The 16,390-nt window shown below is 42.4% G+C and overlaps 1 protein-coding gene across 1 annotated transcript in view; it reads right to left on the minus strand.

The window, feature by feature from the left end:
- Window positions 1-4,443: 4,443 nt before the first annotated feature.
- The window catches only part of DIP2B (DIP2 disco-interacting protein 2 homolog B (Drosophila)), a 36,484-nt gene continuing 24,537 nt past the window's right edge, over window positions 4,444-16,390 (minus strand). The window contains exons 21-37 of the mRNA XM_009883175.1: window positions 15,928-16,042; window positions 14,744-14,945; window positions 14,179-14,288; window positions 13,958-14,038; window positions 13,280-13,403; window positions 12,120-12,241; window positions 11,386-11,497; window positions 10,791-10,900; window positions 10,012-10,142; window positions 9,258-9,426; window positions 8,050-8,220; window positions 7,455-7,516; window positions 7,255-7,312; window positions 6,570-6,644; window positions 5,815-5,992; window positions 5,557-5,680; window positions 4,444-5,055 (exon numbers count right to left, since the gene is read on the minus strand). Coding sequence (XP_009881477.1) covers window positions 4,803-5,055; window positions 5,557-5,680; window positions 5,815-5,992; window positions 6,570-6,644; window positions 7,255-7,312; window positions 7,455-7,516; window positions 8,050-8,220; window positions 9,258-9,426; window positions 10,012-10,142; window positions 10,791-10,900; window positions 11,386-11,497; window positions 12,120-12,241; window positions 13,280-13,403; window positions 13,958-14,038; window positions 14,179-14,288; window positions 14,744-14,945; window positions 15,928-16,042 — 2,197 coding nt within the window. The 3' untranslated portion in view covers window positions 4,444-4,802. The remainder of the gene's footprint in view (window positions 5,056-5,556; window positions 5,681-5,814; window positions 5,993-6,569; window positions 6,645-7,254; window positions 7,313-7,454; window positions 7,517-8,049; window positions 8,221-9,257; window positions 9,427-10,011; window positions 10,143-10,790; window positions 10,901-11,385; window positions 11,498-12,119; window positions 12,242-13,279; window positions 13,404-13,957; window positions 14,039-14,178; window positions 14,289-14,743; window positions 14,946-15,927; window positions 16,043-16,390) is intronic.

The following is a 16,390-nucleotide window of genomic DNA, read 5'->3' on the forward strand; positions in this document are numbered from 1 at the left end:
GTGGGGTGACCCCCAGACCCGGCTTAGGACAGAGACAGCTCCCGAACGGATGAAACCCTTCCGGCCGTTTCCATTGTCCTACAAGATTATATCAGAAAGGGATTTGATTAAAGCCTTGGTGTAATAACTTTTTTTTTTTCTTGCTGCTACATGGCACTCTTGCATTATTTCGTTCGCAGTTTTCAACGTTTATTTTCCCTCACTTCTGGCGGTTTCCTAAGCCCTATCCCTCAGTAAAGTCAAACCCACCAGCATCAGCAGGGGAACGAGTTCTCTGCAGTAAATCCCCAGTTACTTCCAGTGCCCCGATGGCACCTTCCCCCGCTGCTGCTGCCGCCGAAGAGCTCTGCAGGCTCCAGTTTCTCTTCCCGAGAATTGGGGAAAGTCACGATGCCAGAGATGGTGTCCCACCTGGAGCCACGAGAATGAGAACAGGAGTCTTCAGCCACGAGAATGAGAACAGGAGTCTTCAGCCATCTGGGAAGTTTGATCACTCAATTCTAAATGCATTTATGGAAAGATTAGCTATTTCAATTTGCTTGATTAATAGGTCAAAGTTAGTGTTGTTTTGGGTTGGTTTTTTTTAAAGAGGCTTTCCCAATATTAAGCAAATAATTTTAAAATACAGGAAAGATTTACTGAAAATGAAGTGTTTTCAAAAGCCATAGTAAAACTGCTACTCATCATTTGCAGGAAATACTGTGTCTAAGTATAGTCTTACCCAGAAACACAGAGCCATTAACAGGTACATGCACAGACAGCAGCTGGTGCCAGGTCCTAACATTAACTGTGTTCTCACTGGTATTAAACTATATCTTAACATTTATGAATATTTAAAAAGAAACCTCCATAAACCCTCTGTGGTTGGGTTTGAGCACCGGATAATCTCTGCTGGCCAAAACTAAATGCCACCACGGTTTCTGCGTCGCCAGCTCAGAGAGAGCCTCAGGCAGTCTCTTCAGCCCTCCCAGGGACAAACCCCTCATGCTGTGTGGGGAACTGAAGAGGTTTGAGAGTCTGTAAATCTCCCATTGAATTCCCATTCAAAATACAATAAATTAAAAAAATAAAATTTCTTCAGAGAGACAGCAGAGGAAGAACAAAGCAAGCGATCAGGCATCAATATTTATTAACACAAGACAAAGGAAACACAATCAATGCGTTAATGGAACACTGTCCAGCCAGATGTTAAATTTAAAAATGTATAGCTAATCTAATTTTAAATAAATAAAAACTTTATACATAATTACATAATGCTGTAGTCTGAATTTGACAATGGTAAATAGGTTGACAGAAATTAAAGAAAAATTGCATTTAGGGCTAAAATTTATCTTGTTTTTACAACCTTATTTTTAGGACCGTCAGTATGACACATCTTAATTACATTTATTCAAATCAGAAATGCAGTGCAAATTTTAATAAGACAGGACTCAAAGTGACCTGTACCCACATATTTTGCTTTGGGAATATTCATAAACAGTAAGACATACAAAATATTTTAGTTCAAATCGTTAAGAATCCATAGTTTTTAAGTTTCCCTGCAGCTGTCAGCTTGGGATCTGATAGCCAACAGTAGGAATTTGCCCGCTGCAGGCGGGTAAGCTGGTAGGTGAAAGCGGCACAGCGAGCCTGCTGCTGGGTACACTGTGCTGCGTCCCGCAGTTATGGAAAAGCATCCCACTCTTGAGCCCGAGCACACGAAGCCCGTGGCCCTGCCGGTTTTCTGTCTCGGTGTGTGGAGAGACACGGAGCAACTGCCGCACAGCGGAATGGTCCCACCTCTGACAGCCCTCCCCCACCCCATCATCTGTCAGGTGGGAAGAACAAACTGAGCCCAACTTCAGAGAGGCCACAATGAGAAATACTTAGCACGCAGTGCTGTACAGTTCGTTACCTCACAGGGACGGCGTAAGGAGTAGAGAATACATATCCTCATCTACAGATGAAAAAGCGGAAGGAGTGAGAGGGCCTGTGGACGGCCTCACTGCAGGCAGACATGGGGGTTTCCAGAGTCACAGCTCCGTACTTCTTCCTCTCCAGCTTTTCACTGTGCCCAAACGGACAAAAGCGTTCACCACAGTCAGAACTGGCCAGCTGCTCTTCGTCACCTACTGGCCATCCACAACGGAATGTCATCTCACTCTACAGGCAGGACTGTAAACTTACAGTTCTCCAACACAGAGAAATGTAATGTGCCAGAATAAAGAATAAGAGTACACAGTAAACTTGCAAGATAAAACCCCAAACCCTAAGAAGCTACCAATACCTATCCAAATAAAAAACAAGGGAAAAAAAAAATCAAAATAATCCAGTATGTCACTCAAAAATGCCATTTCAGAAAGTCAATCTGCCACATACTGGGAATCTTTGATCAAATTAATACACACGTTTTCTTATTTCTGAAAAATCGTGAGTAAAAATAAAATACAATCCTAGAATTGTACTTAAAGTCCACTTCAATGGACAAATAAAGTATTTGTTGAAACAAATGATCTGAAGCTTTGAGTAAGAAAAAAGTCAAGACCAACAGAATTTTTGCTGGAATGGGCGACAATGAAGTGAAGCTGTACTGCAAGTCACTCTACTGTGCAAGAAAACATAAAATAAAGTGATGCCTAACATGTAATAACAAGCCTTTGCTGGCTGAAAAGGGAGAACAACATTTGTGCACTTTACTCCCTACAAAAGGTGCAGGAGCATCTGTATCAGTCACAGTTAAACCTCTCACTTGCCTCACTTTGTGGCCAATTTGTTAAAACTAAATATATGAGATATCCCGCACAGGTATTTCAGGATGCACCGCTGAGGGGTGGACACATCCCTCCTGCTAACCAAGCAGCTCTCCCGCCCTGGCAGCGGCACGCGACCATGAGCACTGCAGTGCTCTCGCACTGCTGCGGTACATACAGGAAAAGAAACTGTTCAGGGGTGTGCACCTGGAGAGGGAAGCGTTTGCAAAGAACTCTTTGTCTGGCCTTGCCATAACTCCCACTTTCTAAATCTATTCCCTCACCAAGTATTTTTGAAAAAGTATCATTTGGAACGTCTTATCTGAATGGTAACAGCTCTGTCGTCAGTGAAGAACTACCAGAATGCATCAGGGGATTTCAAGAACAAAACTGGGGTTTGCTTACAGACACACTCTGATAACTGCTGCACGATCTTCAGCGTTCACCCTATAAACCTTTCAAAAACTGCCCCAAAACTTTGAATGAGGTAATCTGGAACGTTTAAATAACAAGTTTCTTTACACTGTAATACCACATTTGACTCAATAAAACCCTGTTGCAGTATCTGGTATCAGGTCTCCTTGCTTCCAAAATCATATTTTCTCAACACCCATTGGAATTTAATTGTTCTTAAAAGATTATAAAGTATTAGACAAAAGCAAAGTCATTTTGAGTTAAAGCTTAAACCCCATCTCTCCCTCAGCCTGCTGTGCAATCGCTCCCGAACAGTAAGAGCTTATACCCACTACTCCAAGGCTTCTGTTTCGTTACACTGACTAATGTGAACGCCCGCACAGTATTTTGAAGCCTGGGTTATTAATTTTCAAAAAGTTATTTAACAATGTGTTTACCAGTATTGCTCTATCTCGTTTTTGTGCCTCCTCCTGCAAAAGAAACACTGTGTTCAACTTAAACCCCAGTATGATCTAATTCTTTCTAGTGAATGCTTTGAGGAAAAGTGGGTTGTTGCCTCCCAGTTTACATTAAAGCCTATTTACAGTATTTCTTGCTCTACCTAGAAGGAGCTGAATGGAATCACGACTGAATTGCACAAACAGCAACTTTACTTGTATGTCAGTCTAACATTTTTGGTTTTGTTTTGTTTTTTTTTCCTTTAAACACCAGGTGTCACAGAGGGCAGAGGCTGTCACTCGGGGCCATCAGTTAAGCATTTTGGACTTGCACTGCGATTTCTACCAAATTCCATGTTACTCTTTCAATTCAGCCTCTTTGAGAAAGATGTGCCTTAAAAATGACAGGTTTCTATACGCTATGACATGCTTCTGGCCAGCAATAAACGACTACATACTGAAACAAGAAAACTTGCGAAAGCTATGTGTATCTCCCATTAGTTATCTAACCAAATGGAATTATGCTAAGGACCACAAAAGTTACTTGTCCTTAAAAATTTCTACCTTCAGCCGTCATTGTTATCCAAGTTAATTTTCTATCTAAGTGAATTATGTATAATAATATTTACATATTTAAAATATAGGCAAAATTCTTTTTAAATTCAAGAAATATCTATATGAATAAGTAACTCTTAGATTCCGTAAGTTATTGATTTGGTCATGGCACAGTTTTAAATAAGTTGTGTGATCCCATGGAATGAATCTCTACAGTACAGCTGCAAAGTACATTATATAGTAGGGAACTGCGGAACTCTGATGACCCTTTTCTTAATAGTTTATTATCTTAACTAAATAAACCCTCCCCTTATAGAATCCTAAAACAGTATTAGATAAAAATACAAATATGTACAACAGATGAAAAAAGTAACATTACTGTAAAGGCCTTAGGAATTTCGTAGCTCACACACTTGTCAACTTTGCATTTTCTATAAAGCTAATATTTCAGTAAACTGTTACAAGTGTTTTCCATTGTCTACCACATTTCCTTTTGTCCGTCGGTAGTTAACGGGATCTTAATACCACAGGATGAGATGAAGGGAATATGGCAGCAATCTCAAACTTTATATCAAGTATTAGTAATATTCACCAGCTTCATTTCTATAGCCACCCTTTGTATTTAGTGGGCCCGCAAAGTTTCTGAACGTCACTTCCCACACACACGTTACATGTTATAGGCTACGTATATGGGATCTAACTGATCAGCTAGAAAACTGTCGCGGAGATGCATTCGTTGTTTCTCTCCTCTGGAATTGATAGGAATAACGCCAGGATCCACTACCACCACCACTCCCACAATTAGGTAATGTTCTTCCAGGACCACGTTGGTAACTAGAGGAACCAAATCCAGGGCTTCCTGCTCACAGCCACACAGCTCCACAACCACCACGAGCAAGTTGGTCCACGTGAACACAGCACTAAAAGTTAAAAAGAAAAAAAAAAAACCCAAACAGAAACCCCAGTTATTTTCACAAACACAAAGATCCGAAGTTTACAACTCGTTGTTACCCTTAGGTGGAGTTTAGCACCTGCTTTGGGCTGCATTTCCAAGTGACCTAACCTCAAGAGGACCCAGCCCCGACATGTTAAAGATCAGTTCAAACGCATCTCCATACTACCTACTGTGACATATGAACTAAACACTGCTTTCACTGACTCAAACATAAATGGTCCTTTACACCACAGAGCAGGAAATCATCATTTCTATTTTGAATTAAGGCTCGTGAGAAAACATTGAGTCAGTCAGCCCAGTATTATTCTGATCTACAGATGGGAAATGAGGTGCATGACTTACTGATGGTAACACAAAAAAGTATCTGAATTTGCCTCATGTATTTTTTTTCTAATAAATCCTCCATCTTTGCATAAACATTGCTACTTTTCAGCTAGGTTAGGATGAATTCATTTTTCTGTTTTACCATTCAGCAATGCTTCTGTGCGTTCGAGATACAGAAGTCTCAATATCAATTGGATGGTAACGCAGTCCCCTCAGTTCCAAAGTTTCATCCAGTGCTCCAACAACATACAGTGCATCATGGCGCTCTAGAGAGGAGAGATGGGAAATGAAGTGTGTGCATACTATGGAAACAGAAAATGGCAGACAATAAATGGAATTTAGATAAAACAGTGTCTCATTTATCCAGACACGTATGAAAGAAAATGAGTTTCTGCCGTACCTCCGCTGGCAGCTGTGAGCTCTGTCCGACGAACAAAACCGAGGTACCCAGTCCGAGCCCAGAGCGTCTGAGCAGCATCGCCAAAGCTCAGATGAGTGTTGAAATGATCAGCCTGAAGCGTTTCATTGTCATAGATAGTATAGTAGCCGCTGGCCGTGTGTGGACTATTTACCCAAATCTGTACAGGAAGTAGAAAAACAGTCAGATCCACACGCTAAAAAAACCATCTGTTCAGTATTAAAATGAAGCAGGTAATGAACTGCAACAAGGTTCTCTTTTTATCTAAGATTTTCCAATCCCAAAATGTTCTGCATTTAGCTCAAACCTGCAAATATCCAGTAGAATCTTAAAAACGCATCTTGCAGATCTACTCTCCTAATAACTGTAAGCTGAGGATTAACTGAGTAAATAAACTGTGGATTTTTATAACATGTGAAGTCCAAAAATTGATAATAATCTATCAATACAGATCAAATATACTGGCATGTAATCAAGATAAGGAAAGCAAAATGTAAATTAGATTAGTTGGAAGCTAGTTATGCAAGATTTAGAGTGGAATAAGCCTTCCCTTCTAGTAGGCTTTTTTATTTTTCTTTAAACTTGGCAGTGAAATAACACACCCAAATTCTGAACACTCCAGCAACAATTCAGCTTAAAAAGGCCTCCACATATTACCACTCACAAACTGTCACCCAACAACTTACATAACCCAACAGAGAGAACGAAGCTACCCAACCAGCGAGATCTGCACTCACCTCCCCGAGATGAGAATCTCCAAGAGGCCCTTTTGTCTCAGGATTAACGATGACTACTTTGACTCCAGGTAAAATCTAAAGATCACAAGAAGGAATACGTAATCCCTGTGTGAATTATCTTCATGCATAACTAAAATACAAAGGTTGTTCATTTACCTCTGGAAAGGCATGATTTCACCCACAGAAATTACAAACAGACATAAAACATGCTAGGACATGTACGCTGAAGTACGCTAACGGTATGAATGTATTTCGCGGCTCGAGAGCCCCACAGGAAGGGGTTCTAGGCCTGTAAATGTTGCTAGACCTTGATTTTGAACAATTCAATATTAAAAACTACTGGGAAACATCTTTTTTGTTAATCCATTTAAAGAAGGGAACAAGAGCTACAGTGAATCTCAAAGGTATGCTGATTTCAAGGATGCAACAGCAGACACGTTTGATAGGGTTCATTTACTGTAAACAGAACCAATTCTCAGCAAAGCACACTCCTACATCAACAGATACCTCATCATAAACTAAATTAACTGTCCAGGGGAACAGCGTAACCAACTATCGCCTCTTCTCATGCCATGCCACAAAACTACCTTTCCCAGCTACGCATCTACGTCATAAGGGGCATGAAAGGCAAGGTGTGGTCACCAGATGTCGTGTGCTGTGCCCTCAGGTAATAACATGAAATTACCTTCCCGGATTCTGAAAGCAGCAGGCTTTGGGGAGCTCCCCTTTCCACCAGACGTACTCTGAAGGTAAAGAAAACATTGTCAGGGAAAAGGAAAAAAAAAAAAAAGAGAGAGAGCTGAAATCTACTGAAAGGTGTGATAGCTCGGTACCATTACAACATTTTCTGTAGTTATTAAATAAGTTTAAGTAAACTTACTGTACCTGTCATGTCTCAAGGATTTCAGATCTACATACACTGTGGTGGGATCAGGCCCAGATGTTCCCTGAAGAGTTTACATTTTGAAAAAAAAATAAAATTAGTATCTCTATGGAAGTTAGTGTAACTTCTGCCTGAGCTCATAAATGTTTCCAGGGGTTTTTACCAGCAGCAGAATTCATATTCACATTTCCCTGTCACACTGCAGTTGCACTGAGGGAAACAGTTCAGAAAACAGGCTATTTTCTCTCTGTAACACCACCAGTGTGGGAGGCATCTTTGGGGAGGGGGGGTTGCTATGGAGACAACCCAAGCACACTCAGTTATCAGCCCTGGGGCAACTAGTCATTGTTTACATGGAAATAAGCAGTTCTCTAATGTCACGTTTCAGTTGTTTTGAGCATCTGTGATATAATCTGGCAGTTGAAAACAAGAGAAGCTGCTTACACCTTGTGCCAGCTGTTCTCTACAAAGCAGATGTTGGGCTATGCTAACAACACAGAAGAATGTGCAGACCAGGAATTTTGCTGATTCAGAATACAACTGCAACTGGAAATCTGATGCCAGTGACAACACCGGCACTAGAAAGCACTGGGTTACCTGTAAACAGATGGCAACGTTGACTCTTGATCCGAAGGTGGTGCTTACAGCACGAGAGGACAGGCCAATGTCTTTGAAGAGTTTGGAGAAGGAATGAGTGAGAGAAACTCGCGGCCGTTCCTCTGCAACTACCACACAAGTCCGGACGCAGGACAGATTAATTCCTCGTGCCTGGAAAAAACACAGATGAGTGCAAAGGAGTGTATACATTGATTGGTTGATTACCTCTGCCACACTGCACCCAGATCTGTCCCATCACAAGTAATGACATTTGCTTTTTATCTGTGGAAATTACTTGGGAAATGCAGGACAAACCCTGTTCTTGTGTTCAAGTTATTTCCTCTTTTCCACTTCTATTTGTAATTACAGAAAGTGTCTGACTAGAGCCTAGAACAAAATATGCATTAACAGTGCTTCTTCCTCTGCTACAGAATGTAGCATCATGTGCTTCTGCGGTGCTTTTCAGCTAAGACTACATGTGTTATTCACTGTTTATATAGATGGAAACTGAACCAAGTAACAGTAAAGTAATTTTCTGGGATCACACTGAGTCTTCAACAAAACTGGGACCAGAATCCGTTATTGTTTCTAGACGTGCTCATGAATGCACTGAACAGCACTACCCAGCTGTTCAAATCTGTGCGTTATGCTGTTTAACTGGTGACACCCCCTAAAGCAGACACCTTCAGAACTCTGCCACCAACAGAACACTTCTGATCCTTAAGCTCACAGATGGAGTACACTATTTCAACAAACCCCAGGCAAAAAGCCACCTCAAGCATTTTACGTAGCTGTTTTTTTTCCCCTTTCTCTCATCTCCAAGGAGAAAACACGTCTATTTAGCAAATCGCCTAACACGTGTGCTTTGCATCATGTGCGGGTCTGAGCCGTTGCTGCAGACTGTTACATAAGCGGTGGTTCTGCATAGCATTCCACTGCTGGTGTCCTCGCGTCAGGGTCTGCTAAGCAGCCTCTGACACTCGCTGGCAACCTCCTACCTACGCTGCAATACACACCCTGGCCTCAATTTCGATCCTTCTAATTTCCAGGGGCTGCAAACGTTCTTTGTTGCTTTTGCTTCTTTAGCAAGCTGTGGATTTGAGACTCGTGCAACAGGAAAACTGTTGTATTTGACAATCATATCACTTTGCTTTAGTACCACAGTTTCCTTCATTTATATAACATCACATTCAGGAAACATTTCTTACCTTTAACATCTCAACTTGGTTTCCAAGTCCCTTTGTACACAGTTCCATGACTGAATAGGAACAGAAAGTGTCCCTTATTTTATACTGGCTGACAGTAGATAACCAGAGAAAAAGATTGGATTCCAGCTCCATAGGAGGAATTAAAATTGACTGGTGTCCAGAATACACACTGTGAAGAACATTAAGGAAGAAAGCGTTTTTGTGTAGCATGTAGTTATCGTTAAATTAATATTTACTGTATTTTGACGTTACGATCCTGCTAGACCAAAAGCAGGTTGTGGGACTCTGCATCTGAGGCAAACTGATAACAGCTCCAATGCACACCTTCTGTACCAACATCGTTTTAAAAATACAACTTACTGTACAAGAATAACAATTTATACACACACAAATGTGTACACACACTGAGAGTGAAGGAAGAGAACTGCCTCAACTGCACAGTTTACAGAATGAAAACTCCCTTACTGCAACATATAATCAAGGAAGAAAGGCAAGAGAAACATTCTGGAGCCAGTAATATTTGGCAGCACAAATACGCATAATCAACATAGGATAACATCTTGCTAATCTGCAGGAAAAGGGAACATATTATTGTCAGTTCAAAGACAAATTCTCCCCTTACTGTAAATTAGTAATTTTGGTAATGTCAACATAATCTGCCTGTAATTACACCAGATAAAGATGTGGACTGCCATTTCCTGTTTATAACCAGCCAAGAGTTAATCCTTTCCTTTTTCCTCATCAAAAGTCATACCTGCATAGGCACCAGAGCACAAAACCTAGTCCACAATAGGGGTCAAGACAAATTGCAATCTGCCGAGAGGAGTAGAGCTCACACTGAAGCTTGATTGCCCTGCAAAGGCCACTCACTGCTGCGTGGGACATCTGCAACACAAGAGACAGAGAAACCGTGCTGAAGTTCAAGGGTATCAAAGTAAGACTACATCAAGACAGGTAGGTAAGAATAAAGATAGGTTTGCCTTGACAACACTTCTCCATAAACTGTTTCTTCTTCCTTCATCTTCCATAGCAGAGGCAGAGCACTGCAGAACGCTCTGAGCCACAGTAAACCAGGAACAGTGACGCCAATAGCTTTAAAAGCTTTAGGCACCTCAGGCTCCAAACACAGCTGATGGTTAACGACAGTCTAAGGCTTTCATTTTTTAGTTTCTAATCCTCTTCTCTGTCAACTGCATTCCTATTCTGCTCTTGGCGGGGGGAAAGCAGCAGCTCACAGCTATGCTACTCGCACCGCTCACTGCTCTCCTAACAGGCAGCTCTCCAGTGGGAGGCAGCAGCAGAATTCTGGATGCCCACTGTAGAGACCCGTCTTCCCACACTGCAGAACTAATTCTTCAGCACAGTCACACTGCATTGTCTGCAGTGAATCCATAGCTTTATCAGAAGAAAAACATGGTCTTTATTTAAGCTGCAAGAACCAGCTTTGGTGGAGGTCATGGGGAGAGGTGGTTCAGAATATCAGCCAAAGACAAGACACCAAAACCCCCATCTTCTAAACCCATTTTACTGTACCTTTACTCCTGTAAGCATGCCTGTTGTGGAAACACTAAAATCTAGATATGCTAACATTTCAGCTGTAGGTGGCTTATAGATCTGAGACAGCCGCTTCCTGGGCAAGTCATCTGTACAAGAAAGGAACAAATGTGGTTAATTTTTGATTACTGAACTGAAAAGAGATTTAAAAAAAAAAAGAATTTGAAAGGAGAACACAACTTTCAAAAGCCCGAGATGGACGATAAATCTTTCTATTAACTCTCTTTCTGAAAGAGACAGACTAGTGTATGACAAGGCTCTTGCCAAAGTTCCCAAGTCAAAAATTATTTATTCTCAGGAAAAGGGAGAAGAGACCAACTCGCTCTTGTCTTAAGGAAATGAACAGTTGTCTGCAACATGTCTTTTCAGTAAAATTATTTTACATGCATAGCTCAACAAATGCAGACGAGATGTCAGTACACAAGGTCAGACCTAGCTTATATCTTGACCTTTTTTTCTAAATATCCAAACAAATTCTAGAGAGCCATGCAGTTAGCATCTGAAATGGGGGACAGTCCCTTTGGAAGTCAGTGGTAACCCCTACATAGAACTTCAGAAAGCCCATGGACCACACCTGTGTCAATGATGGTTGGCCAGGTTTTCACATCTACAGCAGCAGCTGCCTCTCTGGATTTCAGTAGTCTCATTAAGGTCTGGGTTGTGAGAATACAGGCAGCTTTGCTGACCTAAAAAGATAAACACTTACTAAAAAAAAAGACAGACAAAAGCACATCCCAGTGGCACTGTCATTGCTAGATGTGATGTTCAGAGTGTCTTTTACCATCTGTAGCCAGTTTCCCCTAACAAATTTGCATTAGTTTCTTTAGCTTTTGCAACGCTGCTCTCTACTCTTCCTTCACTAAAACCCCACATGCAGACTAAAATGCAAATAACCATGCCAGGACCTTTAGAGCAGGTGAGAACATTACATGGTCTACATTGAGCTTTCTGCCCATGCTTATACAGTGTAGGTATCCTTTCCTGGTTACTGGGCTTGGAAAGTAACTAACAGCAGGATCTGCACTTGCCCAGCAGTAAGGAGTGTCAATGTGAAATGGTAAGTGCTAACATCACGTCAGTATCTCTCAGGAACCACCTGTTTTATAGTGATTTGTCTTGCACATAAGGAGAGGTGATTCTCTCTTGCATTTTATGAACGAAAACACTGTCCTTCAGCTACCAGATGTGCTTCAATCACCACTGTCACATAACAGCACTGGAGTTTGGACAGCTGTGTTAACCACTGGAGTCCGAGAAGCCGAAGCAAGAGCGCTCCAGCCATGCTCTCAGCTCCAGCCCGTTACTCACTTCCACGATCATTCGCACAGTGGGCAGAGTAGCAGTGAGGCTCTGAGCATGAGGTGGTCTCACGGTCACGGGGATGCAGCCAGCATACAAACAGCCATAGAACGCGGTGATTAGCTCAATGCCTGCAAGGACACGATAGGCTGTAGTGTAGGACACTGGTGGATGGACACCCTGGTGACGCCAGCCTTTCCCCCGAGTACTTTTTCTCCAAGCATCGGTTAAAATTTCCATTAGAAGGTGGTACACACACTAGCCACTTCCACAGCACAGATGTGCAACATAAACAGTTCAAACACCGAGGGCAGCACAAGAAGGAAGCTAAGAAAGCTTGGGATAGGGGACTGGGAAAGTAGAGAAGACTGACCACACAGTACTCATCTTACAGGAAAAGAATGTTCCAAGTGTGAAATGGCTGAAAAGTCAGTCAGGACAAAACAGAATTGTCTGGCAGGGCAAGGAGTACGCACACCAGGGAGCGCCTCTCACTAGCAGTGAGCGTCTTACGCACGCCAAGTGATTAAGCTGTGTGCTACCAGCCACAGCAGGCAGACTGCCTGTCCCACTGTTCCCACCCTGCTGTGGTAGGGAAGGCACTCTTCGGTCTCAGATGAAGTGCCCATTTTCTGCACTGCTGAAGGCGATGGCACCAGTCTCTACCAGAAGCCACCCTGCCATGTCTCGTAGCAAACTACATGCTTTCCCAGGATGAAAAGCTGCCAACTGGCAACATCACTTCAGACAAACAAGATCTGCGTAGACCAGGAGCTGAGGAGTCTCTGGTAGGGTGACCAGCACAACTCTCCAGCACATGCAGTTTCTAAGAACTTTGCAGTGAACATATCATACCAGAGGATCTTTGATAACCACAGAAATCTTTGAAATTTTTATTCTAAACATCATGATACAGCAAGGTCTAGCCAGGAGTGAGAAGGCACAAATTTGTTTTTACAAAACTCTAGAGAATCGAAGTTCAAGTCCTGGTACTGCAAGACATTAGGACAGCCCTCTGTGGAGTCAAAACTAGATCAACGAGTTATACAGTCACTAAGGTATCGCTGTTTCAATGATCTCTCTTGTATTTCCAGATGTTAATGAGATTTCAAAGAAGGACCATGCTGCATTTCCGCAGTGGGACGCAGTCATTATTAAAACTTGCTTACCAGGAGGATAAAGAAGCACCACATTGTCTCCTGCATTGAGATGTCCTTTGTCACACAGAACTGATGCAATTCTCTCAGCTTTTTTGTGCAATTGAAGGCAGGTGGCTGTGCACACAGTGGTTCCCTTGAAAGCAGACAAAAATGCTCTAAACAAGGCCTGGCCCAACAAATGTGTCAGTAAAACGGCTGCTTAAAAAAAACCCAACCCAACCAAAACACTTGCTTGCTAGCGTCAGTCTATAGCTACTAGTTATCTATACCTATAGGCTGCTGGCATTCAATGAGCCATTTATCCACTACTATATCAAAAAGATAGAGATGGAGTTAGATCTGCTCTAGAAAATTCTACCTTCCAGGGAGTCAGTTCAGGTCTTCTTGCACCAGAACCTTGCCAGAATATACTCAACAGGGATACACCATTAAATGATACAGGAACCAGTGGGACCTACAAACACGCTCAGTTTTAAAATGAAGCATTGAACCATGACAGCCATTTAGATAAAGTGACCTACAGGTTCAAAGGTTCAAATTTTAAGTTACAAATCTATGGGCAAAATCCAATACAAAGACTAAATAGAAGACGCTGGAGTGGGCAAAAGATTTTAAACACAGTCCCAAACTTGCGCTGAATAACATGCTGTGGACCTTAAAAAAACAACGACTCAGCACTGACTGTACCTTGGCATTTAATAAAAGGAAGAGTGGGTGGTCAGGAGTTGCTTGAGCTCTCCACTGCAATACCTCTGTCAGGAACTGGTGCTGAAACAAAGAGGCAGTAATTAAATACTAGTGCTTCTACTTCAGAGGCAGTATTTAAGTGCACTTCACCTTGCTACTTTGCATTCAGCTGTAGGGCAAATTCTTTTCCCATTCTCTAGTTGTAACAAATACCGATTTACCTTTTTAACTAAATCATTGTCTTCTATTTGACCAAGATCTCTTCCAGAGGCTTGAGCAATACGCTTCCCAGCAACCAGGTTCCCCACCATCACAGAGGCAGGGCCAACGCCTGTTGATAAAGAACAGCTGCATGAAATATGGACTTTTGATGCAAATGGGAAGGAGCTGGCCTAGAACTGCAATCTGCAGGACAGCAAAGGTACAAACATTCCCTGTAGGATCCCACTGCTCCGTGGCACGGGTGCAAGAAAAGAGGTAATGAAACCTCACTGATAGAGTTCAGAAAGCATTGCTAGTCTCCTAGTCATCAGCAGAGAGAAATCCCAGTGAGTTCAAAGGCAGGAATCAAAGTTCCTGACTGACAGATGCAAAGCAAGGCCCCAAACACGCCCCAGCCACAGGCCACAAGACAAGCTCTGGTCCCCAGCAAGTAGGACACCCAGTGTTGGAGGCATCACGCAACCTCCTATGTCTGAGATTGTGAACTTCAGCTTACTAACTTTAAAAAAAAAAAAAAAAAAAAGGGGGGGTGGTGGTGGAGAGAGGGGATGGAGCTCATGTTACCTGGTTGTTTCTGCCTGGGTTTTGGCAAGTTCGTCACACATGTGTGTGGGCACATGAGGATGTTGCATGGATGCAGAGAACCCTCCAGAAAGTGCTGTTTAGTTTGAGAGATATGGATCCCTCCCAATGGAGTTTTTGGCAATGTATTCGCTGGCACAAGAGCAAGGCAATATACACCCACTTGGTGAATGCTGTCAATTGCCTAGAGAAAGGAAAGAGGGTCACACAAATTCTTGGTACTACTGGAGACAGTCTGCTGTTACTGGCCTCACTGACATACTGCAAGACAAATCTCTGCATTTATATGGTACTGGAAGAGCAAGTCAGTCACTACCATTCCATTTCACCTCTGTAACATCAGTGAGCCCTGTGGTAAGAGCTAAGTGCTTGTTAGCATCCCTGCCTTTAGAGACCATTTCACATATAAGAAATCCTTTTTTAAATCTTTCATGACCAAAATCCCAAAATATACACAGTTGCTTGATGAATCATATGATTTTGATCTTAAGATTTTATCCATCTGTCTACTCTGAAGCATCACGCTCTGTTCCTTTTGGCCGCCTCAGCATTCAGGCATCTAATACATTATTTAGACCACCAGGTACTTCCCTGATTTTTCTCCCCAGTTCGCATACTTCATAACCCTGAAACATCATTCCCAAGAATGACCTACATGCAATGCATGCATCTCTCAAAGTAATTATTTGCTACTCATTCTACTTTCTTAGGACTATACTTATTCAGCTGTTTTAACCTTTCCCTGCTTGGTGTCTCCCTGCTGAAAATGCATCTCCAAAGATAAGGGTGGCTTTGAAGCATAACTTTGAGCACCAGCATGATCCAAGACTAAAAGCAGAACTCCTAAGCTTGAGTACTGGATCTGCTTTGCAGTGCTGAGAGGCAACTGTGTTTCTCTGCAGTCATTTTGCTAGCATAATGCTGACCACTTTGTCTGAGCCTACACTACTCTCTGTTGCAGCCGCCTTCCCAGGACCTTCAGGACATAACAGAACAGCTTGTACACAGCAGATGTACCCAGCTTGTGACCCTGTAAAAATACCTTGTGCCAAGAGGGATCATGAGCCTGTGCTCTTTCCATCTGGGGCATACTGATGGCCCCTGATCTGCCCACACACAGAAAAACTGCGCAAACGCACCTCATCCACCTACATGAGTGGGCTTACCTGCAGCACTCGACTCATCCACTGAAAACTGTCCTCTTCGGATGCATCTGGCCTCTGCTCTGCAACCACCACAATCCTCTCATCATAGAAGACAGACACAGAGAACACAGCAATCCTAGGGAAAAGGGGAGAGCCCCATTGGCACAAATTCCAGTTTTAGTCCTTGGGAATAGGAACCCAGGGAAACAGACTAAAGACAGAACTCGTTAAAAAAAAAAAAAAACCATGGGGCAAAGACAGAGAAAAAACATTAGACAATTAAAATGGAGTCAAAAAGGAATGACTCTGCGAGGCAGATGAGGGATTAATTCTACCTTCTGATGAAATTCCTACACACCATACTGCCCTGTCCTCTCAACCTGCTATCACATTTCTGTTCTAACCTGCGGCAGATCACCAATGCAATAAATGGTACATGACATAGAGGGCTTAAAATCTCCTGTTAAGTCTTAGAGACATGAGC

This window comes from Charadrius vociferus, unplaced genomic scaffold, assembly GCF_000708025.1.
Source record: "Charadrius vociferus isolate BGI_N301 unplaced genomic scaffold, ASM70802v2 scaffold564, whole genome shotgun sequence".
In the NCBI taxonomy this organism is placed as follows: Eukaryota; Metazoa; Chordata; class Aves; order Charadriiformes; family Charadriidae; genus Charadrius; species Charadrius vociferus.